This window comes from Dufourea novaeangliae, unplaced genomic scaffold, assembly GCF_001272555.1.
Source record: "Dufourea novaeangliae isolate 0120121106 unplaced genomic scaffold, ASM127255v1 scaffold108, whole genome shotgun sequence".
Lineage (NCBI taxonomy): Eukaryota > Metazoa > Arthropoda > Insecta > Hymenoptera > Halictidae > Dufourea > Dufourea novaeangliae.
Genome location: NW_015374014.1, coordinates 4,206,081 through 4,230,915, shown reverse-complemented (window position 1 = coordinate 4,230,915; position 24,835 = coordinate 4,206,081). Strand labels below are relative to the sequence as shown.

Sequence of the window (24,835 nt, the reverse complement as noted above, 5' to 3'; positions counted from 1 at the left end):
GGTTTATTGTCTAGTTTTAAGTCTCACGAATAGAATCCCGTTTGAATTTTTACTTAATTTTTTGCAATCTGTAATGTATATTTAACGATATTCCTGAAAAGAAAAATATATACACTGTGATTAAATGCAAGTACTCGTACAACATGTTTAAGCATCAGTGTCGTAACAAAATTTTTATAATTTCTCTACATATTCTTTAATTTTCTCTCAAATTTGCATTTAGTGCATGTTTGCTAATAAATTCAGTTTTCATCGTTCTAAAAAAATATTTGTATATTTTTTATAAAATATAAAAAAAATTTTAACTATAACTAAAAATTTTAAGTATAAAAAAAATGCTATTCAAACTAATTAGTATCCTATCGTTCATATGTTTTCGTTGCTCACTGTATGCAAAATGAGGTAACCATTTAGTCCAAAGAACGTCGCTTCGTTCCACAAATATATGAAACTCGAGTCAAAATGGACACCTGTTAGATGATTTGCCGTTTGATGGTTAATTAGCTTAGCTAAAAAAAAAACAAAACAACGTTTCCTCAAAACAACCTGTAGCAAAAATTCGTTACGAGGTCTCTTGTTGATAACCAAAACAGTGTCTCTGAATCAGCGGTGACGTTTCTCGTCCCGACACATCAGAAAACGACTCTTATTTCACAGCCACGCTCGCGCCGCGTCGTATACGAGCCCCGAGCGTTTTTTTTCCCCCGTTCGGTCGAAAACTGGTCGAACACGCCGTCGTCGTAGCCGCCGCCGTTGCCGCGACTAAACAAATATAACTAAGAGGTGGTTCGATGCTGGTTATACCCGTGTGTGCACCTTTCGAGGAACGCAATTGTGTACACAGTGCTCCAAATAATTCTCGCCGCCCCGTGCCCGTTCCGGTACACGGTCGAGACCGGCAAGAATCATTTCCACTAGACCCCTGCTATGTACACTGTGTCACGGTCTTCATTTGCGTCTGTTCGGTTCGTGTTTCCATGACCAACTTTCCAGTACGGTTCATTGAATACATTCGGACGACTCTTGACTCTGTCTAGAAGAGATATCTATTACAAGAAAAAAGAAAAGAAAAGACAAAGAAGAATTAAAGTATTAGTCAAACAATCGGCGGGGCTAGATGATAATGCAAAATGTGGGGAGAAAATTCCCCAGTTGATTCAACAGTTCTCTGACGTAACATCGTCAAATGATATCGGTAAAGTAAACAGTGTGTGTGTGTGTGCGTGCGTGCGTGCGTGCGTGCGTGCGTGCGCGCGCGCGCGCGCGTGTGTGTGTGTGTGTGTGTGTGTGTGTGTGTGTGTGTGTATACATGTATTCAACGGACAATTTTTGTTTTGTTCATTTCCTTCTCGTTTTTTCGAATGTTTTATCTGTCGCCGCGAATACTTCTAACTTTTCACGCGTCGTGCCTCGTCCCGAGGTTGAGAATTTGTTTTTCAGTTGCCGGGGATTGTATAGAGCGATTACCCGCGTCCTTTTAGATCTATCTCGTCTCTGTGTGTCTCTCTCTCCCTTTCTGTATCCTCTGTTGCTGTTGTGTATACGTGTCTCGATTACGCGAGCCGACTTTTTTTTTTTACCACGGGGAAGCGGAGGACACAGAAAACGTTCTCTCGGATCGATAGGCCATCATCTACTTCGCGGGCACCGTGGGTCGCAAGCGAGCGTGTGCGCGCGCGCGCACCGCTGGCTTCACTTTTGCACAGCCGATTTAATCAAGCCGACCGAGAGAGTTTGCACGATTTTATTACGTAATCCATTTATCAGGGAACGCTCGAGGTTGCGCTCCTCGCCTCCTCGTCGGCTGATGTCGAAAGAAGGAAGCGACGATCGAAACTCGCGTGGCAGCGGCGGCACGACATTTCAGAAATCCCTCGATCGCGCGAGCAAACGAGCGAGCGAGAAGGCGACCGCGCGCGCGTGTGCACGCGCTCACCCGTTAATGCACACGGTGTACCGCATCACGATGACGTGCCATTCACCGTGAAAACCATTCACTCAGGCTACTAACAAGGTCGAGCAAGGTCGAGCACAACCATCCTGCATTTATATCGAATATACCAACTGATACATATATATATATATATACGTATATATATATATGTATATATGTTTACGGTCCTGCGCGATGCATACACGTATGTACACGTTACACTTCGCCCTCGTCGTGCGTTTCTGTGTGTGTATGTGAGTATGTGTATCTAGATTTGCGCGCGAAACGAACCGGGAACCTTCGGTATCGATCCGAATGCGTAGAAAATGCTATTGATTCTCCCGGCCCGACCCGCCGACCTCTTCTCCGCGTTCCTATAGTCGTCGGCGAGGATCGAGGAGGCGGAGAGGATCTCCTCTCTTTTCCTCCTCCTTCCAGCCACCTCTTTCTCTCTGTGCATCATCTGTTCAGAAACACTCCGCTTCCTGTTTCTCTTCCTCCTTCTTCCTCCTCCTCCTCCTTTGCTGTTCCCCCCCCCCCCACACACAAGCTGGACAATTTCGGGCCGAAAGAAAGATTCGAATGTACTTTGTTGTATCTTGGAATTTCGTAGAAGATTCGCGCGATCTCTCTCCCCCCGGGTGGATCGTCTTCGTTTTAATAAGTGGGGGACCCGGCTCTCTCGACGACTCGTTTCGTTGTTGTGGGACGATGCTCGGGATGTACCTGTTCGGCTATTCCTAGCCTTTTTCCTTGTCGCGCGCGCGGCGTAACGAATTCCGCCCTTCGTCCGACCGAGGAAAGTCGTTCCCCGGCCACACACACACACACACATATATATATCCTCGTGGTCTCTCTCGTGGTGGAACAAACGTTGCGTACGTGACCGTGATTGGCTTGGGTGAAGGGGTGAGGAGAGAATTACATAAAAGGCACGAACCGAGCGAGTCGCCTATTCGCCCAACCTACGTCCTCCCAGGGTCGTACACCCACGTTCATACCTCGCGCGTATCGTCTCACGGGCTTATATGGATTATGTTATTCTTGTCTGTATGTGTGTATGTACGTGGAACGTTTTACAGAGGACTCTGCCAGGATCGAATAATATGATTTCAAACAGGCTGTATGTCGTTTCTTCCGTATACAAGATTAGAATCAAAGAGAAATTAATGAAATCCCTACTACCGTGGACCGCTTGTGCAAGAGTCATTATGATTTATTCTTCTACTAGCAACCATTTTCTACTTTGAGTTTCGAAACTTGAGATTGAACGTATACAGGGTGCTCCAAAATTACGTAGCCAAGCATTGCTACTGTATTTGTTAATTAAAAATATTATTACGTATCTACACGTAGATACATTAGTGCTTCGGTTCTGAATTCTTTTATAGCTGTGTTTCTGAAGAAATATGTTCAAATTAATCAAACATATTTAAATTCAATTTAACTTTCCCCAGTGTCTACCGTTTTCAGTGATATTTCCAATTTTCTAATGGGTTGTTTACAATCCTAACGACAACACTTTATACGATTAAAAATATCTTTCCGTGAATGTATGTAGCTCGATATAGTAACAAAGTTAGGATTAACGATGTGAGAATACCTTATATAATTTTCTTGGAGATTTTCCATTGATCACCGCTTTCTTTCCTTTGACCATGCAGATCACGAGAAGGAAGGATATGATAAGCTGTGGCCGATGAAGAAGAGAGCACGAGCACGAGCACGAGTAAGAGCAGGAGCACGAGCAAGAGCAAGCGGGTTCGTCGAAGAAGGCGAAAAGAAGCGACGACGAGGCGGCGGGCAGCAATACCAATAAAAAGATCAACACTAGATCTGATGTTAGCGGACATTAACGGTAACTTGGCGGATCTGAGAAGCGAAGCGATGGCGTCGTCGCAGAGGTTTTGCCTGCGCTGGAATAATCATCAAAGTAATCTACTCTCCGTTTTCGACCAACTGCTCCATGACGAGTCGTTCGTCGATGTTACGTTGGCCGTCGAGGGTCAGCTACTCAGGGCACACAAAATGGTGCTGTCGGCGTGTAGTCCGTACTTTCAGGTAAGAGCAGCAGCATAACCCTTTTCCGGTGCCAACCAAAAGAAACGCTGCACGATTAAGCGAGATCAGAAACAGGGGAGCGAGCGCTTGGGGGATATGTCTTTTCGATGACCGACGAGTCGCATTCTAGGACATTATTAATAATTCATAACGATAGATTAATTCACGTGACGCGTATCAATAATTCATCGACGTTTAGTCATAGTCCGTCGAACTTACACCGATGAACGTTTCGCATCTGCTATTTTTACAGGCCCTTTTCGTCGGCCACCCCGACAAGCACCCGATAGTCATTCTCAAGGATGTCCCGTACGTGGATATGCGCAGCCTTCTGGACTTCATGTACCGCGGGGAGGTCAGCGTCGACCAGGACAGGCTAACCGCTTTCCTGAGAGTCGCTGAGTCCCTCAGGATAAAGGGCCTGACCGAGGTGAACGAGGACAAGTGTGACTTGCCCAGTATCACCTCGTCGTTGCTTGGCAATCAAAACATAGTACCTCCGCCACCACCGAGTCTACATAGAATAAACCAAATCGGGCCTCATCACCACGTCTCACAGAAGAGGATGCACCACATGTCCAGCCATCCTCTCCTCGGCTCGGCGTTGTCCGCGCCGAAGAGGAAACGTGGCAGACCGAGGAAGCTAAGCGGATCGTCCGACACACCGATTGGCGAGATCACCGGCCAGGAGCTACAGTCTTGCTCGGGGGCCGATCTCGTCCAGGGCTCGCCGGAGATGATGGAGATGAAGATGAGTATCGACTTTCAGAGCGAGGGTAGCGGTAACAGTGGGAGAAGCGGGAACGGGAATGGTAACGGGTCGGCGGGTAACAACAACGCGAGCAGCAATAACGTCGGGAACTCGGCGACGAGCAACACGGCCGCATCCTCTTTGTCGTCGACGAGAAAGGACGAGCCAACGGAGAACGGTACTGACACGCCCGAGTCGCTGACGCCTCGTGTGAAACGGGAACCTGAACCAACGCCTAGCACATCTGCCCAAGGTAAATAATAATAATAATTCGTATTTTTGTTGAATTTTCTCCTTGAATTTATTTCGATTTTATGAATGCTCAGTAATAAACGATTTAATCGGTGCGATTTGTACTTCAGCCTCCGACGAGACGTTCGCGCGGCCGCACAGTAGACAAGGGAGCGAAGGTTTCAAGCAAGGTAAGAGATACCATTCAGTCAGCTTTACTCGATTAATGGTTTGCGCAACCTTTAATCATTGTCTCTAACGCGATAATCCGAATAACACAATATCATTGCATTGTTAATATTTCTGATCTATATTAGCTTGAGCAAGTTTAACATTCCTTTTACGAAAAGTAATACGAACAGGGGTATTCACGAGCTCGGAAGCTTGTGGATAAGCCGACTAACCATATACAAAAACAGGTTTTCGCTGTTGAGCACCTGTAAACTGATTTTAGTGTATTAGAAAGATATTGAGAAGTGTCTTATCGATTTAATTGAAATTTTGGAGCAATTACTGCATATTACGGTACATAATAATGTATTAAATACATTGGTTACAGGATTTAAGGAATATCATATATTTAGGATAAATATATGTACGTATATATAAAAATATAGAAAAGTTATTTAATGTTTTAAGTATTAACGGTTACTATCAAGTACTTATCCTAATTGCATATTGATTCTCGAAAGTTGATATATATTAGAAATGCGATAGCTTTCAATGAAACGAAGTTGTGGACAGAAGTATTTGAAATATGCATAAGTTATATAATCCTCTTTGCATATTATTAGCATATTAGTTCCAATGCTCTTGTAACCCATATGTATCAATTGAATTAATTGAAAACCACGTGGTTTTCTATACGTGTCTGAAAGTACGCATAAATGAAATAATTTAATTTGAATAACATAAAATTCATTAGCTATGGAATATTAATCTGTGACCACTTTGCATTTAATACATTATTGTACATGATATGGATCAACTGTATGCAAAATTTGAAACACATATATGACCCTATAATAATCATGGTAGTATTTCAACATAAATTAAGTAAGAACCATGTGGTACATAAAATTAATCTGAATATTTGATTAGTATAAGTGATTAGCTTAGAAATCTATTTTTGCATGATCGAATTTAATCCTACAAATTCAAGAATAAATTGTACCGTTGCTGTTTAACCTCCAATAGAATTAATACATTTTCATACGATTCGTCGAGGTCGATCGACGGCGGTAACTACAATCGGAAAATGCATATGTACTCCGTTTCACAAGTGCTTTCTAAGCGACGTCGTTTCGATCCTTATACCAATCAGTCACTTATTCCATCCAGGATGCTGCAATAAAATTCAAACATGTAACGAAGGCGATAGAAATCGCCTAAACTGCTTTTACGATGTGCTAATGAATTTAATTTTTCAGAAATTCTCGTCCGTTAATTTTACCGTGTTCGGCGTTGCGCGACTGCAAAACAATTTCGCACAAGTGCAGTATCGCGGCAACACACGTTTCCGGGGAGGCTATTTTTTTGACCTTAGACTCAAGTACACTCACCAAAAAAGAAAATTGAAAAAAAAATTCGAACTCGAGTCGATGAATTTGTTGACGAGCGCAATTCGTTAAGATGTTAACTCGTGGACGACGCCTGAGCTAGCATCCTTACATGAAATTAAGGTCAACAAATCGCGCAGAGTGCAGATACAAAAAAAAATACAAAAATGTCCTATACATTGTATGTGATTTGCGTCTGGAGCAGGTGAATAGGCTCCCAGGATGTTGTATTACCGTGTCACGGGTTTTTCTAAAGTCGGATTCCAAAAACAACCGTTTCGTTTTTCCGTGCGACCCGAAACAAATCTTTCGGCAGCGGCCCCTAGAGGCCGTATGCAGAAACGTATCGAAAACACACGATGCGCGCGCCGAGTTTCGCACGCGAGGCTTTAGAGAACTATGCACGAGACACCTACTACTTGAGTCACGCGTGTTGACCTGTGACGGTTCAACAAAAAAAAAAACATATATATATATAATAAACAGCGTAATCATAATAGAACCAGAAAATATGTATGCATATATACATATATATAAATATATCTACGAAAGAAATCGAGCGTGTACGAGAGAGAAAGGAAGCCGTCGTCTCGTTGAACCCACATAAACGTTATATGCTCCTCTGAAACGACGAGACATTCGAGCGGAACCAAAAACGTGCCAACAAACACACAGACTCCCTTTGAATGCTGTAGCCTCCAAAAATCTAACCTAACCACCCACCGATTCTTGTTAAAAAAAATGAGTATATATATATAATATATATAGATACATACATATATTTATATACACTTTCTATTTACTGTCACTTTTTTACTTACCCCCGTTTCCGAAACAACCCCATTTTTACATGTCTTGTGTATATACACGCGCGTTATGTATACAATATTCATCCCCACCCCGCCCCCGCACGAATGAGAAACGCTTCGCTGCCATTGGCCACTTGGTAAAAGGAGGGGGTGGAGCCAGCTTTTAGCGGTGCTTACTTTTTTTTTCTGATTTTTATTTTAAACGCTGGTTAACTTCTTTTGTTTCTCACGTTCGTTCGTTGTGTAAGGAAAAAAAAAGTTGAACTATATACACGCAACTATATTAATGCATAAATCATTTTTTCATGTGTATATATATATATATTGTTATCCGAACATTTGCGACGGACCGCTGTGAAATCTGTGGATTAGATCATTTACAAGGAAGTGCGCGTAGATATTTTCACGGACAACGAACGTCGGCAGGTTTATCGCTTCCGCCTTCTCTTGCGTTCTTCTCGTTGCCTAGTTTTCAAGTTCATTGACGACAGAGGAAATCAGAAACGGAGAAACGAGAAACTAAGAAATGCATATATACATATATATATACCGGGATAGATATATATGTGTTTAATGTCGATATAATATACAAGAACGAATAACGAAAAACAAAAAGAAAAATAACACAGGACCGAAAACCAAACAACAGAAAAAAGAGAGAGACAAACGTTGAAACCGAAAAGAGCGAGAGACAGAGAGAGAGAAAGATTTTCGAAAGACTGAGAGAGAGAGATCAGAAACTATCGATATCGAGAGTGGTGTGACGTACGTTTTTTTTTTTTTAATGTTTTCATACGTTCCTTCGAGCGAGAATAACGAGGCAGAGAGAGAGAGAGAGAGAGGAAAGGAAAAAGAGGTAGAGAAAAAAAACAGAGAAAAAGTACAGAAATTCCAATATTCACTGACGTACGTACGCACGCACACACATACACATACACGCGCGCGCGTGACAGAGAGAGTGCTTCGAAGATGTCGAAGATGATCGTTCGGTAGTGACCGTGAAACGTGTTGCTTTTGTTCTCTTTGCGCAGGTGAGTTGAGATTAATCTGAATCACCATTCGATCTCTGAGAGATTACCTTTGCGCGGGGGAAGCGAGGGAACTAGGGGAGGCCAGCCGCTCAAAAATCTGAAACCGTTTCGAAATGCCAGAATATATACATATATACATATACATATATAAATCTCATATAAGAGAAAGTCGATATATATATACTAAAAAAAAAAAATGTATACGTAAAGAATCTGATGTACAGAAAGCCAAAAGCGGATTTAAACGTGTGATCAATTGCATCGAAGAGAAGAGAGAACGTTACTTCTTCTCAAGCGTCCTCGATCTCGATGGATCGTCTTCCCGTAGCGTAACTAAAATAACTAAATAATTTTTCAAAAAAAAAAGTAAGTCGGATGTTATACGATTCGGACTGACGGGACGTGCGGACGGATCGATGTAAAAGGGGGGTGTGTTTTTTTCCCGGGAGTGTTGTTGTTGTTGTTGTTGTTGCTGTAGTGTACACATGATTCCATTGACAGTTGCATACACGTGCATTTTGCGCGCGTACGTACGCATTGTCCTTTGTCTTGAGTGTTGTGTATGTGTGTGTACGTGTGGTTGTATGTTCGTGTTTGCATACGTTGTTGGTCGCAGCGATAGATAAACGTGAACGAATTGGGCTTGAACGGGGATTAGAGAGTACAGAAAAAAGAGGGAGGGGTGGGGAAAAGATAGCTAAATGGTGCAAGTCTGGGAGCGAGGATGGGAAGAGAAAAGGGGATGCTGCGTGAGAAGTGTTGAGAGAATGGGTAGAATGAGAGAAAGTACGAACGCGGAAGTGTTGTGCGAGAGGAGTGGGTGCATGGTGCATAGATCCATTTGGAAGAAAGGGAGAAAGAGAGACGGGGTTCGTTGAGTCGCTGAAAATGCTCCTCTTCGTGGTGTTGGCGACCGGGGACCGGTTAAACAGTCCTCTTCGCAAGCCGGCACGGAATCGAGGCAAAGCCGCGATCAACAGCGGGAGCGAGTAGGCGAAAGAGCGTGCGTGAGAGCGAAAGAATCTGAAGAGGGGAATATGACGACGAACGTACCGCACCGGGGATTTAGGGACATGGAAAACAAGCACGCGGGTTGTGCGACATAAGAAAAAATAAAAGAGAAGAGATAACACGTGGGACAAGGTTTGACGGACAGTCGGTTCGAATACGGTGACTTTTTTGCTGGCTCTACCCTTCCTCTTGCTTCCCCCCACAAATATAGAAATACGTTATATATATATATTTATATATATATATAATATCAATACAATAATTATACACAATATACATTACTATTAATATACATAATTGTATGTTAGTACATACAATATACTTAAGTCCTATAATTATATAAATCTCTATACATATTAATAACGTTATTACAATATTAGAGGATGTCCAGAACTGTTTAAAGAAGGGAGCTTTCTTCGTTTTCAGACTCGGAGGAGACGTCTAGTGGCGGTGGCTCCCAGTCACCGACTCACATTCGCATCAACTTCGAGCGATGCTTTCGCAAGGAGTACAGCGCCTCCTCGCTACAGGGGAAAACGTCGTCGTCGTCTGCGGCTACCACGGCTGTGTCCATGGAGGACTCGCAGCAATACTCCGACTCTGAGTCGGAGCAGAAAGTGTCGAAAGACAATCTGAGCAGTGCCATATTTAATCTGGTCGCCGGCGAATCGGAGATCAGTCAGAGCGACTTCGAGGGTTCGTTTAAGGTCGAGAATGAAAGAACGGAGGGCTCGGTCCGGGACTTCTGCGTGAAAGAGGGGGACGTGTACCGGTGCACCGTATGCCATCGTACCTATACACACATCAGTAACTTCTGCCGGCACTACGTCACCTCGCATAAGCCTAACGTCAAGTACTATCCGTGCCCGGTCTGCTTCAAGGAGTTCACGCGGAAAGACAACATGGTCGCCCACGTAAAGATCATACACAGTCTGAAGCCGCATATGAGTCTTAGCAGCAGCGGCAGCAGTAGTATGGGCCAGCAACGGTAGACCGTTGTTGCATCGTCTTTTCACCGGCTGCGTTCCCTTGCTCTTCCGTACTCCGTCTCGTGAACCGAAAGCAAAAAAAAGAAACAGAGAAAGAGAAGAGAGCCTCGCGGCTGGGTCAGGTTGAGACACTCGCCTGAGCGGAGACAAACGATCGGGGGGGTGTAATCGTCGATAAAATTCGTTTGAACAAATCGTTGATCGATTTCTTTCCTTGGTAGTAAGAGTTGGGGAACGTTGCGCCAAACGAAGAGGTGGAAACAACCCACGTTCAGGCTCAAGAAGAGATGCGAGCGCGAGTGGTCACTGGCTTTCCGAGTGAATCCATGGTTGTACACCAGGAAACCGACATGTGTCTCGAACGAACCAAAGAAGACCGAGTAGATATGATAGATCATTGAAAGATGAGCGTATGAGGCAATTTTTAGGGACGGGGGGCAGGGGGGAAAATAGACGATTATACAAATTTTAAACAATGTAGCATAATTAATGGTAATTACTTTATTTTGGTTGTACAACCATAAGTTATCACTATCTATATGGGAGAACCGAATCACGGCCAAATGGCTATCTGCAGCTCAAGACGGTTTCTCCTCTTTCACCGAATGCACGTTATTTCGATGCGAAAAACGTGGATTTTGATGAAATCATATCTAATGATATTAAAATGTAGCAGCTAGTAAGGTCGTATGTATACCTATACAAATCGAAGCCAGTACCGTTTACGATTTATAATCAGATGTTTTTAACGTAGGACAACTAATGATACCATCGGCTGTATTCGTGTTCTCTTGGTTCGTTCGAGGAGTCGCTGTCGCCAGACGGAAAAGCTCCCTTTTCTCGAGGAGGAAAATTTCGCACGCGTGACACACAACGGGCATTAAGTTACAAACGAAACGAGCTTTACACCGCGTGCCTCCTCCGGTCGGGAGGAGTCGCGGATACAATACAAAAAGAAAAAGGGAAAGGAGAAATATAAGATGTGCATACAAAGAGTTTATATAATGATGGAACCGAACCAGTGTACTCGTTTAATCGTCTCAACGTAGTTTCTGCGGACGACGGGGATCAGTATAAGATATAGAATTCTAAACCGCGAATTCGCTGAAGGGGAACACGCGAGTCCAAATCAACAAAGAATATATTTGCTATTCTGTGACTGTTATATTAACGGAGAGAATCAAACGTGTCGCATGTAGCTCGTTCAAGATGCATACGTTGTATTGAGTAATAAGGAAAGGGAGGGGCAGTACATGCACACATAATTACACACGTAAATACACACACACACACACACACACACACACACACACACACACACACACACACACATTGCATTACATACAATACATACACACGTATATCACAGAGACACGTTACGATATAAATAAGGGAACCACGTAGACTGAGTAAATGCAATATATATGTACGATGACCGTTCGCCATGTTGTTGAGCCGTTGAGCTGTTGTCAAGCTGTCGAGCCTGATTCGGAGCTATATAGTAGTATAATAGGGAGCCAAGGTGGCAAAAAGAGTCCGTGGTTGGGGGCAAGGAGGGAAAGAATAGGAAGAAAGGGGGGAGGAGGGGTTATAATGGGGGAAATTAAACGGAAACGGGACATGCAATTCTTGAAAGACTGCAGAGGGACGGTTTTTACGACACCAAATACAAGATAGTACTGACATTGGATAGACTGAAGGCACTTTAGTAGTAACTTAACGCCGTATCGTACTGTACCGTACTCGATTGAACAAAAGCGCCTCGTGCTTGCTCGTTAAAGGCTAGACACAGCTTTACTATGTGTACTTGTATGTTGTATATTATATGAATCTGTTGATTTTTATTACGATTGCCCGACCGAGTGTTACAGGATTCTGTACAAGCGGGGTACGGGATCGATTAAAAATTTCGGGATCAATATTAAAATTGTTAGACGATCCAACGCTAATGAAATGAACGTATAAGCTTTGTTTCTTGTAAATAAGTGTACCGAATAACGTAAGGCAAGGACGTGTATATCCAGGGTCGTAGAAATTGTTATTGTTAAAACTGTTCTGTCCTTGTCTTGCTTGTTGCAGATCGCCGCGTAGCAATCCGGTGTATCAGATTTTTATCCATTTTTAATCGAACCGATTAAATTCAGACGTAATGTGTTCTTTAGAATATTGTTCTTTTTCGCGTTCAAGGTTTCCACGCGAATACTGGAGACTCTCGTCCGTGTGAATCAATACAATATATATTGTTCAAGAGGGATACGGCTACAGTGATGGTATATAGGCTTAGTCGTGAGAGACAGCACTAAAATACGATCGTAGCTTACTATATTTTGCACTTTTCACTTTGTCGGATCCTCTCTAGTCGAAAACCTTCGTTCATATAGACCGTTTGTTTAGGATAAACATGAACGATCCTTGCATGAAACGGGGGGAGAGGACGCAGAGAACGATTTATATACAAATTTTTTTTTTTTTCATTAGTTGGGCATAGACATTTAGACGACTAGAGGCTATATAATAATAATTATAAACTATTATTACTGCTACTATTAATTAATTATCGTAAACGGAGACCTTCGTTGTTATTTTAATACGTGGGGGAAATTTAATATAAGACGTGGGGGAGAGGCAAGAGTAAATGGGAAACAATAGAAAGAGTAAGAGAGAGAGGGGGGGGGAGGACGCCCGTGATTTGTATACGATCATGTCCGATCGCCCACGATTGACCAGTGTTGTTCGTTCGTTATTCAAGAGATATCTAGCGTGTTGCAATGATATAAAAAAGGAAACTTTAGCTGATTAGGGATAAGGGGGAGGCAAAGCAAGAAAGATCACCGCGAGTCCCCGATCGCAGTTACGCGTACTTTTTAGGCAGATATAGAGGGGTTATGTCATTTAGTTAGGCAGGCAGCAAAGATAGAAGAGTAGGTGAATAATGCAAAAAAAAAAGAAGCTAACAGAAACCGATATAGGATCAGACAGAGAGATGGAGAGAGAGAAAAAACTAAACGTATATTAAAGGGTGGTTTTTTTTTTAATAAGTATTTCTGATCATGGTCGACCGTGTGCCGCTGACTCCCAGATCAATATATACACGTATATATGCTCTCAGGTCAATTATTTTTCAAAATTGTTCACTTTCATGGACCAAAGAATGTGTGACCGCCCTGGTGAACGGCGGGGCGGATTATTATCGGCGGGCGAAAAGATGCTTCTTGTTTCTTTTTCTTTTTTTTTTTACTTGTAGAAAAACGAAAAGAAATTTAGTGGACGAGACACATAAGGGTGGTGTGTTGTGGTGTCGCGGGGGGAGGTCGGTCTTGGTGAAATCGTTGTGTTCAATGATGATGGGTTTTACGCGAATGCCCGTCCAAAACGGAAACATTAGCGTGGGGGAGGGAGGGGTGGTATAACTGATATAAATAGTTACGATATATAGAAATATAAAAGTGCAAAGAGGCAGCGGCTGAACAGCTTATATATCGATTTAACGTAAAGATGAAACAAAATAATAATTAAAGTAATTACACTCACATTTGATAATCACTGAGAGGCTAAGACTAACTCAATTTTAGATGGCGGGCAAAGAGGGGGGATACGGATTCGTAAGGAGGCGAAGTAAACAGGGATGTGCCGATTATCGAAGGGGAAGATTAAAAAACAGTAGAGTGAAATATAATAGACGCATAGAGCTCTCGGATCGCCTGAACAACAGACACAAAATTTTTAATTTGCCAAATCAACGAAAATTCGATGATCAATTTTTTTTATTGTAGGCCAAGAATGAATAATTTCCAAATCTTTTTTTTTCTGCTAAAAGGCCTTCCGCAGTAGCTCTCGTTTTTTCGTGAAATTCTTTGGGTTTCTTCGTCCGTGAACAGACAAAAATGAAACACAAGTGTTAGTTTACCCTAGTCGAGTTTTACGTGAGAAATCGCTGAAAAGTTTAAGAGAACCTTTGTTTCTAATGTTTGTTGAAGACATGCTTGTCTTTTTTAAAATTTTATTCATCCCCATTATACATATATATCTATTATATACGTATATACATAATATTGTATATATTTCGTTAAATATTTTATTAATCGTTACACACGGGGGCAAAAAGGGAAACGGATTAAAAGGGGTTTCGTATCGTTGTTGAGATATCTGAGGACAGTTGCAGAATATTTGGCACAAGAAAAAAGAAATGAAAATACTTTCGATCGGCGCGTATGTGAGGCCGGAAGTCGAACGCTCCACTTGCATCAAATTCCTTACTGGTATCTTTAAGGCTCGTGATATCAGGGTAATAACTGGTACCTACTTAAAATTGTTGAAATTCTAGCGATTGAATATTTGAAGCTTGCTACGAAATTTGATCGTACCAACATTCGCTCACGTTCGTTGCCTTTTAAATGTTGTTAATCTTTAGACTTAAGGTTGTAAAAAGCGGGGAAATTCATGTTGCCAATCAGTAAAGCGTTAGTGGTATTTCGAGGGGGAGAGAGAGAGGCGTGTCTTGTGTGCCAAGGATGCGATCGTACGCGAGGTCCTTGGTGTTTCGTACAAAATTAGTGTTCAAATTGTAAAAAGTGTTCATAGCTAAAGAAGATGAAAAAAAAAGAGACGTTGAAGTATGTTATGAGGAATTGCTTGTTGGCGGGGAGACAAGGCTCTGTGCTACGCATTACGCGCTGTTATACTTTCGGCTTCGATGAAGGAAAAAAAAAGGGAAACTAAATTTTCGGGAAAGAAATTGTTAATGCGCAAAAAATTGAAGAAAATCGACCGAGGTGAGACTTTTGAGATGTGATCTGCAGCTGTCCTTTAAAAAAATCGTCTTTTGAGCCAAATAGATTTCACACAGAAGCGAATTTCTCACGCTAATCGAGGGGTAGGATGATCGCATGAGGTTCTCGTTGATGAGTTTCGTGTTGAGCATATTTTAATTAATTTATAAGTCTACGGACATTGCGGGTGGGTAACGGGGGTTATATGGAAAATAAAAAAGCAAGAAAATTTTTAAATAGAATATATTATATTTACCCGAGCGTGGCTCTTGCAATGGCGACGTTCAAGCGATTCTCGTCTCTTTGTTCTTGCCTCTTTTTCGAAGGGGTAGGGCCACCAGTCAATAATCGATTATACTAAGTTTTTTTTCCACAATGTTAAATCGGCGTCGACCGCTATTGCAAGATTCCATGCCGTAAAAGGAACATGGAGACAGATAGAGAGGGCGCAAGAGAAAGGAAGAGAGAGAGGTAAATTACGAGGCTTAAAAAGCAGACTGTACTATCGGATAGATTTTAATATATATTAAATATAAATATATATAAATATATATGTATATATACATAAACATGTATGTATATATATATTAAAAAAATGAAAGAATCATAGTTTATTATCGCAAAATAAATTACACGCATATGTACACAGAACACGTATAGAGAGAGTGAGAGAGAGAGCATGTGTGTGTGTGTGTGAGAGGGAGAGAAAGGGAAGAACATATATAAAAATACGCGAGAAGACGTAAAAATGGTACATATATGCATATATCTATATATACATATATACGGATGTATATGTATATATACATATATATTAATATTATTGCGATTATTATTATTAACATTATTACGATTATTATCATTATTATATATTATATATATATTTAAACAAAAGTTATATCGAATATATTTTAGCGCTAGTTGATAATACCTATTAACGTCGTTGCAGTTTTTGAAATGATGCGTCAGAAAATGAGAGTTGAATAAAAAAAAAATGACGATAAAGACGAGATGAAAGGGATAACGGAGGAATACGTGGTTATGACATTTAACTTTATATATAAATACGTTGAATTAACGTACTTCAGTGGGATCCAATAATATTGTAGCGGTGTAATCCCCGATTTGGTGCCTTTTTAAGCGACATAAATAATGACGATGAAAAGAAAAACTGAAAAAAAAAGGGAAGGAAGGAAATGATGGGTAAATAACGATGACGATGAAGATGAAGAAGAAGAGGCAGAGACGAGAAGTAAATGAAAGAAATTGTTATCGAAAAAAAAACGCGGTCGCAGGCGCGCGCGCGCTCGTGTATATCCCCTTTTTTTAACAAAAAAAAAAAAAGAAAAGAAAGCGCGCCCGATGATCGCTGTCTAGTGCCAAATAAGTGAGACCTTGTCGTAAAACGAGTGTAATAAGCAAACAAAAAAAAATGAAATAATGAAAATGGAACAAAAGGTGAAATTTTATAGGGAACTTTTTAGAGAAGATGAAGTCTTTTCTGACGCTGGGTAGACTTAGTATATTTTATATGCACTGATTGTTTGATTATGACTATCGATAATAAAAAGAACGGTGTTCAATAGATTATAAACCGAGGGGTTTTTAAGTCTCGCTTTGTGTATACCGACTTGTCTCACATACACGCCATTTATTCACGTCTCCGTTTTTTCCGTTGTGCGCGCGAACGTATGCTCACATTTTCTTTTTCTTTTTTTTTCTAAACCACTACTGTCCCGTGCGTGTGTGTGTGTTCGACTTCGCGAGATTCGTCGACAAACATATTGACACACACACACACACACACACACACACACACATCGATCAGTAATCGACAGGCGTAAATCATTGAAAATGATCGGACCAAGTATAGACGTTAATCGATCGTGTGTATCGAGATGAATCTCGAGAAGTCGTGCGCAACAAATCCAACGTACAAAAACACAACGCATCGAAATGTCACACACATACATAGTAAACGAGCGAATCAGAGCGACAAACTCGATGTTCAAAACCATTATTGTTTCTTTTTCTCGAAAGACCTTAGTTGTCTTGTATCGTTTGAAGTTAATCGAATTGTTCGCACTCCCCACCCTTGTGATACCGACTTGCGTGGAACCAAGCTTTGCCTACGAGCGTGTTTCTTGTACCGAGGCTTCATCCATTAACTGCAATAATACTTTAGTAAATTGCAGTTGCTGCTTTAATTTTCAACACACATCTCTACTACATTCTCTCTTCTATATCTTTTTGTTGTTGTTGTTGTTGTTGTTGTGTTACGACGTTTCGACGATATTTCGCATCGTTTATTTTCGTCACTCGATCTTAACATCGCGTCGAAGTGGAAACGAAGCAAGAGTGCGAAACTAAAATAGTGGTGGAAAAGAGAGCGAATGAGTGGTACGAAGCTCTGGATGTCAGCGACGGTATTTACCGAGAAAGTATACATAACGACAAAGAAAAACACGATATATCACGTTACACGTGCGTTTGTAAAGTTAAGTGGATTGTTCTCTGATTTACATACACGCTTGTCGAGGAAACTAAGCGGGACTGTATCCCATTCAGTCGAAATGAAAAAGGTAACTACCAATTACGCCCGAGCGGGCCCCAAGTAAACGTGCCAGTAGAAATTTGATCTTTTCTTTTTTTCTTTCATTTTTTCTTTCCATCACTTTCTTTCGTTGCGTTTCCGTTGTCGTTTCCGTTATCATTGCGTTTATACACCGTGTACACGCACGTATGTGGAACACACCAACAGACTCTCTTCATTGGATCGTTCAAATCCATAGTCCCCCGGGTTGTGCCTCTCGAGGACACACAATCATCGATCGTCGAATCACCATCAAAGTGCCATAAAGTTACTTCGCAATCGAACCACAAGTAATTGCCTGAAGTTCGTTTCATCGTCCCCGAGAGAGATGTTTCGAACGTCGTGTTGCGTTCCACAACCGTGCACACACTCTCGTAAAGATTGTCTCCGTTATTAGTCGTTTGAAACGAAAAATCCACCGCCTCCCCATGTGTATATCTATCTCGATAGATCCATGTACACGTACATACACACACACATACATATATCTATACAGACAAGAAACACCAAATTCGAGAATTCCCGCACTCACCACGAAGCACCGTTACACTTAGCCAAAAATTACTTTTATTTAGTTTCGTTTTAGCGATTTTTTCGTGGATGCGTCTCGTTGGCCGAGTTCACCCGCCAAATCGACGTCGTTGAGCGATTATTTAAGCAGCCTTCGTTAGCGTTTACTGGATTACTTTGCAAAGAAATCAGAAAACGGCGTGCCGGCGATTCGACTCGTGCCAACGATGACGATCCTTTTTAGATATTAAGATTCCTATGCCGCGGCTGGCTCGAACGGAAGCGAGATGAGGAGGTAGGGATCGTGATCTACGCGATCTGGTTTCTCTGTAATGAAGGGGAAAAGACGAGGGAAAATAATTCTCGCTACCGGGATAGCCAATCGCGGCAGGGGAAGTCAGCGATTATTATTTTTTATGGACTTTTGTTTTGCATGTTGCGTACGCGTATTGTTGATTTATTATTTTTACTTGTCCGGACAATTTGAAGGGAAGTGAAACACTTGGAGAACAACAGAAAGATAAATATATATATGTACATGGTTTGTTCGTTGCATTTAACTTTTTTGATTTTTTACGAGTCCGTTGGCCGTGAGATCTGTTACTTGTTGCCATTTTTATCTATCACGATGCAACATTCGATCGTTTGGAGAAAGAATCTTGACGGACTTCCTCAAGAGGATTCTGTGTGATCGTTTTAACGAAGAATTGTAGCAACAAATTGACCGTAAATTTATTGTACGTCATCGAATACTGCCAAATATTCCTTGCTATACAAGCTGTTTTCGTGAATTAACCACCGTTCACGTCGTTTCTCCCATCGATCGAAAGTTGTATACAAAGTACAACGGAGGATCCTGTCGGACGACAGATTAGGTACACGACCGTCTCATGACATTTATCATTCCGTAGTCAACTTGGAAAGCTTCCAGTGCATCTAGCTAACGTGTACCAAAATTACTCACTCTATAAACCTGAGAACAACGTCGGATGTGTTCATCTTTTAGTTGTCTACTTTTTTCTTGCCCATTCTGTTTCTTGGAAAAAGAAAAGAAAATCATACGTACCGGACGTTCGTTAAGAATTTTCAGCGTGGAATCGACGGACTACTTGGAATCTATCGATGTTATGTTACACGTGTGCTCTTTTCTTGTAGTTAACATCACTAACGCACACGAAACGTAAAAGAGGCACATTCTGTTACGAAAAAAAAAAAAAAGAAAAGAAATGGTACGATCATACTTTGTTTGTTTGTTTTATCGACGTTACGTTTATTTTCATTTATGTGTTCCATACCCAGTTCCTCCCCCTCACCACCGATCAAGTAGCCTTAGCAATTTACGTTGAATTCTTATTTACAGGTGTTTTATTAAAATTTTTATTTACATCGTATACACAAAGAAACGTATCCGTAATCGCTTTAATTGATTGCGTAGTAAATCTCGTTTATACTTGAGTTTGCACGCATATTACAGTATTGCAGTAATGGATCATATAATGACATTAATAGTATCATTCATCTTTCAGTTTGAATTTTTGCTTGAACTTGCATGCAGTACACAGATGCGTGTTTTTAGTAGAAACGAAAAAGATAAAACAGTTGAAAAGAAAACATCCTCTATTGTAGCGCACAAAGTGTACACAATATTTCGACGAGAAATTCGGACTGTTTTAATTAACCGAAATCTTTCCACAGAGTATGCATCGGGGAACGCGAAATGGGACGGCGAGACCTGGAAAGAGAAGTCACGGAATCTCGGTTCAGGCTCCTCGGGGAATCAGTCGACCACGGAGACATCGAGCACGCGATCGAGCACAACGACATCGTCGAGCACGACCACGAGCTCATCCTCGACTTCCACCACCGCGTCGAACTCCGGGACGACCACGACCACCTCGACGAGAAGTTCATTCGCGTCCGCAGCAACCGGAAGGAACAATGCCGCCGCGGCGCAGAACAGCGGCGGCAGCAACAGCCCGTCACCGACGACGAACACGTCGACCAGCGGTGGAGGGCACCAGATCGGCACGATGTCTGCGCCACCTGGTCGCCAGGTGCCCAAAAGACGCATGAGACGACGCGCGACCTCGCACTCCCAGGATCCCGCCGAGCAGCTGACCGAGATGTCGGTCCGCGGGCTGAATCTCTTTCGTTACGCCTCGATCTCCGAGGGCGTGTACCAGTGTACCGAGTGCGCGAAACTCGACATCCAGAAGACGTTCAAGAACAAGTACAGCTTCCAGCGACACGCGTTCCTCTACCACGAGGGCCATCAGAGAAAAGTATTCCCGTGTCCGGTGTGCGGCAAAGAATTCTCGAGGCCGGACAAGATGAAGAATCACATGAAGACGGTCCACGACTGCTTCATGCCCAAGGACTGCGTGGTCCCGTTCGGATTTTTTCTCTCGCCTTAGCGGGCGGTGCGAGGGCGAGGTGGGGCGGCGATCGGTCCGGCACGAAGAACGTCCGCCGCCGCAGGGGATGACGACCAAGACGCGCGTACGGAAACTACTGCTGTGACCGGCGGCGTTCAGCGGAACGCTAGGGGCACAGCCCCGAAAACGATACGGCGGCACTCCTCGGCCCCCAGGATCCTGTCCGCGTTCAGGCGGGGCCGGGTTTGAGAGAGACAGCAGTCCGTTTTCGTTCCGTTGTTCCGGATTGATTGGCGGGGTTCTGTGATTGGTGTGTCCAGAGTTTGATCTACCTAGTTATACCCGAGTATTCAGTCGGTAGAGACGTAGCAAAGTGAGGGACTTAATTTCTTGGAGAAAAGTCTGTATAGTTGTTGGATACTGGGGTGCAGAAATGGTAGTATATCTGGAAAGAGATTTCATATATTTTTTGGGCACAGACATAATTGACTACATGATTCGTAATTGAGCGAATTAGTAATGATCTATTCAGTTCTGGGACTCAATATTATTTGTCCAAATTTTTTGGAAATTTAGTGCAATTGGTTATATTGCCGTTTTAAAGGCTAGCTTGAAATATTATCGATGCGTCATATACATTTTTGTTTTATTCCTGAATGAATTCCATAGTTTTCGACTATTTTTTAAATATATGATTCTATCTTTTAAATGACGCTTGCGGTGTTGGTTAAATGTATAAGAATATACATAATTGTAAAGACAAAACAATGTTGTTGGAAACCAGTAGATTTGTCAAATGTCACTTTAGTTTCTATAGTTTTATACCACATTTACATTGATTTTTATTAAGTATTTGTTTCGCTTATTCGTTCAAAAATGTAATGCTCATAGTTTATATTTCTATACAAAAATCGTGCATGAAATATCAGTTGTATAAACCATATAAAGTACTCGTATCTTATAGAAATTATTTTTCTAGCTCTAGAAACATTAGTAAAATGATTACTGAAAAAATGTTTCTCATGTTAGTAAGCCATTTAATACACGAAGTGCCTAATGATTAGACCACGGGTATTTTTTTAAATACTGTTTTAGACTATCAAGTATGAAAGAAAAATTTATTTCAGCAATGAAAAGATTTACAAAGTCAAAAATATAAAAAAAAAACTCTATTAATCTCTTATAATTTTTATGTGTATGAACACTTTTACATGCCATTCGATGTATAAAATCCTCAGTCCAATACTAATTAACAAAACCCGATACGCACCAAACTATTCACCTTTAGAGAGGACACAAGATTACATATGGTCGTCTCAATTACCATCCATTGTATCGAGCAGACACAAAGTGGTAGAGTGAAAACACGGGTATAATCCGGTCAGAGAGATAAGTATAGGCGTATACGAATACAAATTAGAGATCACATTCACAGAACGTGGCTAATTACTAGCAATGCGGTCAGGGGGATCCATGGAGACACAAAAACTCCCTTTACCGAAGTGTACCCTGCGTCGCGCGGTCCAATCGCATGGCCCATCTCACCCCCGCGATGAACGACCCCTTCCCTCTGTATAAAGCGTGATCCAATACCACGCGCGATCGGTATAGTCGTTCGAAGGAGCCCGACGAATTAGTTTCCCTTGAGAAGAAGTGCGAAGCAATACGTGGCCCCGCTAGTGGGTGGAGACCGAACACGATCGGATCGGGTGCAAACACTTGCTGAGCGGGACGTCGAGCGATCGCGGAAGAAAACGGAACAGGAAAAGTGTATCCCCCGCGCGTGTGTGCTCGATTAAAATGACCTTGTGTACATTAGTATTATATGATCCTGAAACTGTGCAATAGCGCGCAATGCTTGTAGCCGATCGACGACAAGGTTCAACAGTCTCCCTCACTCGCGCGAGTGTCTTATACGCGTTCACTATGTTCTACCTATGGAAACGTAAGTCGTATAAAACGTAATCGAGGTTCGACAATCAGAAAAACAAACAAAATATAATTTTAAACGTTCGACATATTATATAGTACGTGACCTTTTTTGAGGTTAGGATATAAGTGCGTGTGGTAACGCCCGCGGGCGTTCAAAGTGTGTACGCTTGGCAAAGTGTGACTATGAAACCCTTTAGCACACGAGGGCTGGTTTGCAGTCCAAGAATTTTTTTTTATCATATCGAACTTACGTTTACGTATGTAGAACGTACATGAAACCACTGTTTCACGACGTTGAAAAATTTTGTGTCGGGCCCCCGCGTAAGACACGGAAAAGAGTTTTTTTTTTTTTTTAAATGGTCGCAGTATTTTACGCGGGCGTAGTCTGCATTAATTCCAATTTATTCTCGTTATCTTTTGAAGGTGTCAAAATTTAACGATTTATCCGGCGAACAAAAGAGGAGAGAAATATTTCTTCGGAAACTAACGAGCTTTCTCGTGCCTTATTCGATCATTCGATTTTTAAGGGTTAAGAAAAAGAAATGTGTGTAACGAAGATAATGGCGTGCAAGAAAGTACAGAGTAACGTAAGCAATACGAGTAATGGGACTGTCGAAACGACGTTTATATACGTAGATTCTTGTTTCTGGATCGTGTACCACGACGATAGCTTTAAAAATTGTCTATGCTTTAATTTTTTCCCTTTTTTTTTTTTTTTTTTTTTTTTTTTTTTTTTTTTTTGAAGAAAAACCTTTATAACTTCAGCAGGTCGACATGTGAAACGTGGGTTACGAATATGGTCCCTCTTCTTCTCGGAGAATTTGCAATCATACACCCCCTACGGTCTTTTATGCGTTCGCGTATAACACTGTATAGTCAACGCTGAACGGAATTTCGAACACTTTTTTTTTTAAACGAAAACTTACACCAACGTACACTGACGTGGAAACTCTGCTTCCGCTAGGTGAAAAAGTGTAGTGGGGGAAGGGCCTTTTACTATTTGATAAATTTATTTCAAGCACTAAAATAAATGTTAAACCGAATGTTAATTTGGCATACATTTCAATATTTCCCGATAGCAAATGGTAGGAGGCCTTTACTCTTACGCCACTTTTTCCCCTAGAAGAAGTCGAGTTTTTACAATAAATGTATCGAATGTTTTTATTTCAAGCACTAAAATAAATGTTAAACCGAATGTTAATTTGGCATACATTTCAATATTTCTCGATAGCAAATGGTAGGAGGCCTTTACTCTTACGCCACTTTTTCCCCTAGAAGAAGTCGAGTTTTTACAATAAATGTATCGAATGTTTTTTTTTCGATTCCGTAGAAAAAGGGGGTGGACCCATAAACGCGCGAAGGTTCGTAGTTAGGATCCTTCCTCTTTTTTTTTTTTTAAATCTTTTGTATGCCTTCCAAACAGATTTGATTCCAATGGTGCGTAGCAAAGCATATTAGTAAAATGTTAAAAGGAAAAAAAAAGAAAATGTATATTTATCAGAGAGTTTATAAACGGTTCGCTACGAGCGCAGGAGACTCGTAGAGTTCAATTAGATAGTGCCTAAATAGAGAAAGCGAGAGAGAGAGAGGGAGAGAAAAAAAACACGATTTATACTGCATAGCAGCCTCGGTATATGTACAGGTTCTCTGGGAATGTGTATTATAGTTATTACCAATTGATTAATTATTACTATTATCATTATTAATTTACCATTACTCGCACTACTATTAATGCAGCAAACAATATTATTTTTATTATCACCGTTACGATTATATTGCTATTAATATTATATTGTTTGATAAGAATTATTAACTTTTAGCTATGGACAAGCACCGATAAAATTGGTTATTATTATTATTGCTAGGTATATAAGTTAAAATGCACAGGCAAGCACGACACGTTATAGAGAAAGTTATATATGTATACAAACATAGTATATATAATGGGACCCTAGTTAGTTTTGGGTCCTGGACCGTTTGTTTTTCTCTTTGATTTATTATTATTATTATTATTATTATTATATTATTATAATATTATACTTTTTTCGTTCATTCGTTCGGTTGAAAATGAAAAGAACGCACTATCCGAAAGAAATCCTTTATACTTGACACACACTGTTGCAAACGTTTCCTTTTTTCTCCCGGTGGTTGGGATACCGCATATATAGTAGACATCATATTAAAACCAGATCGATTCACGCGAATTTCGAATAAATTTGACTTTTTTTTTTGGAGGGGATAAAATCACATCGAAAATCGGAAATCGCGACTCGTTTGTAGA

General features: G+C 41.3%; 1 protein-coding gene across 1 annotated transcript; it reads left to right on the top strand.

Moving 5' to 3' along the window:
* Nucleotides 1-3,608: 3,608 nt before the first annotated feature.
* LOC107188795 (protein tramtrack, alpha isoform) lies at nt 3,609-21,114 on the top strand. The gene is made up of 4 exons (XM_015577154.1): nt 3,609-3,994; nt 4,248-4,998; nt 5,108-5,167; nt 19,943-21,114. Exons 1-4 carry the CDS (start codon nt 3,773-3,775, stop codon nt 20,659-20,661), a joined length of 1,752 nt encoding a protein of 583 aa, XP_015432640.1. The 5' UTR covers nt 3,609-3,772; the 3' UTR covers nt 20,662-21,114.
* Nucleotides 21,115-24,835: the final 3,721 nt, after the last annotated feature.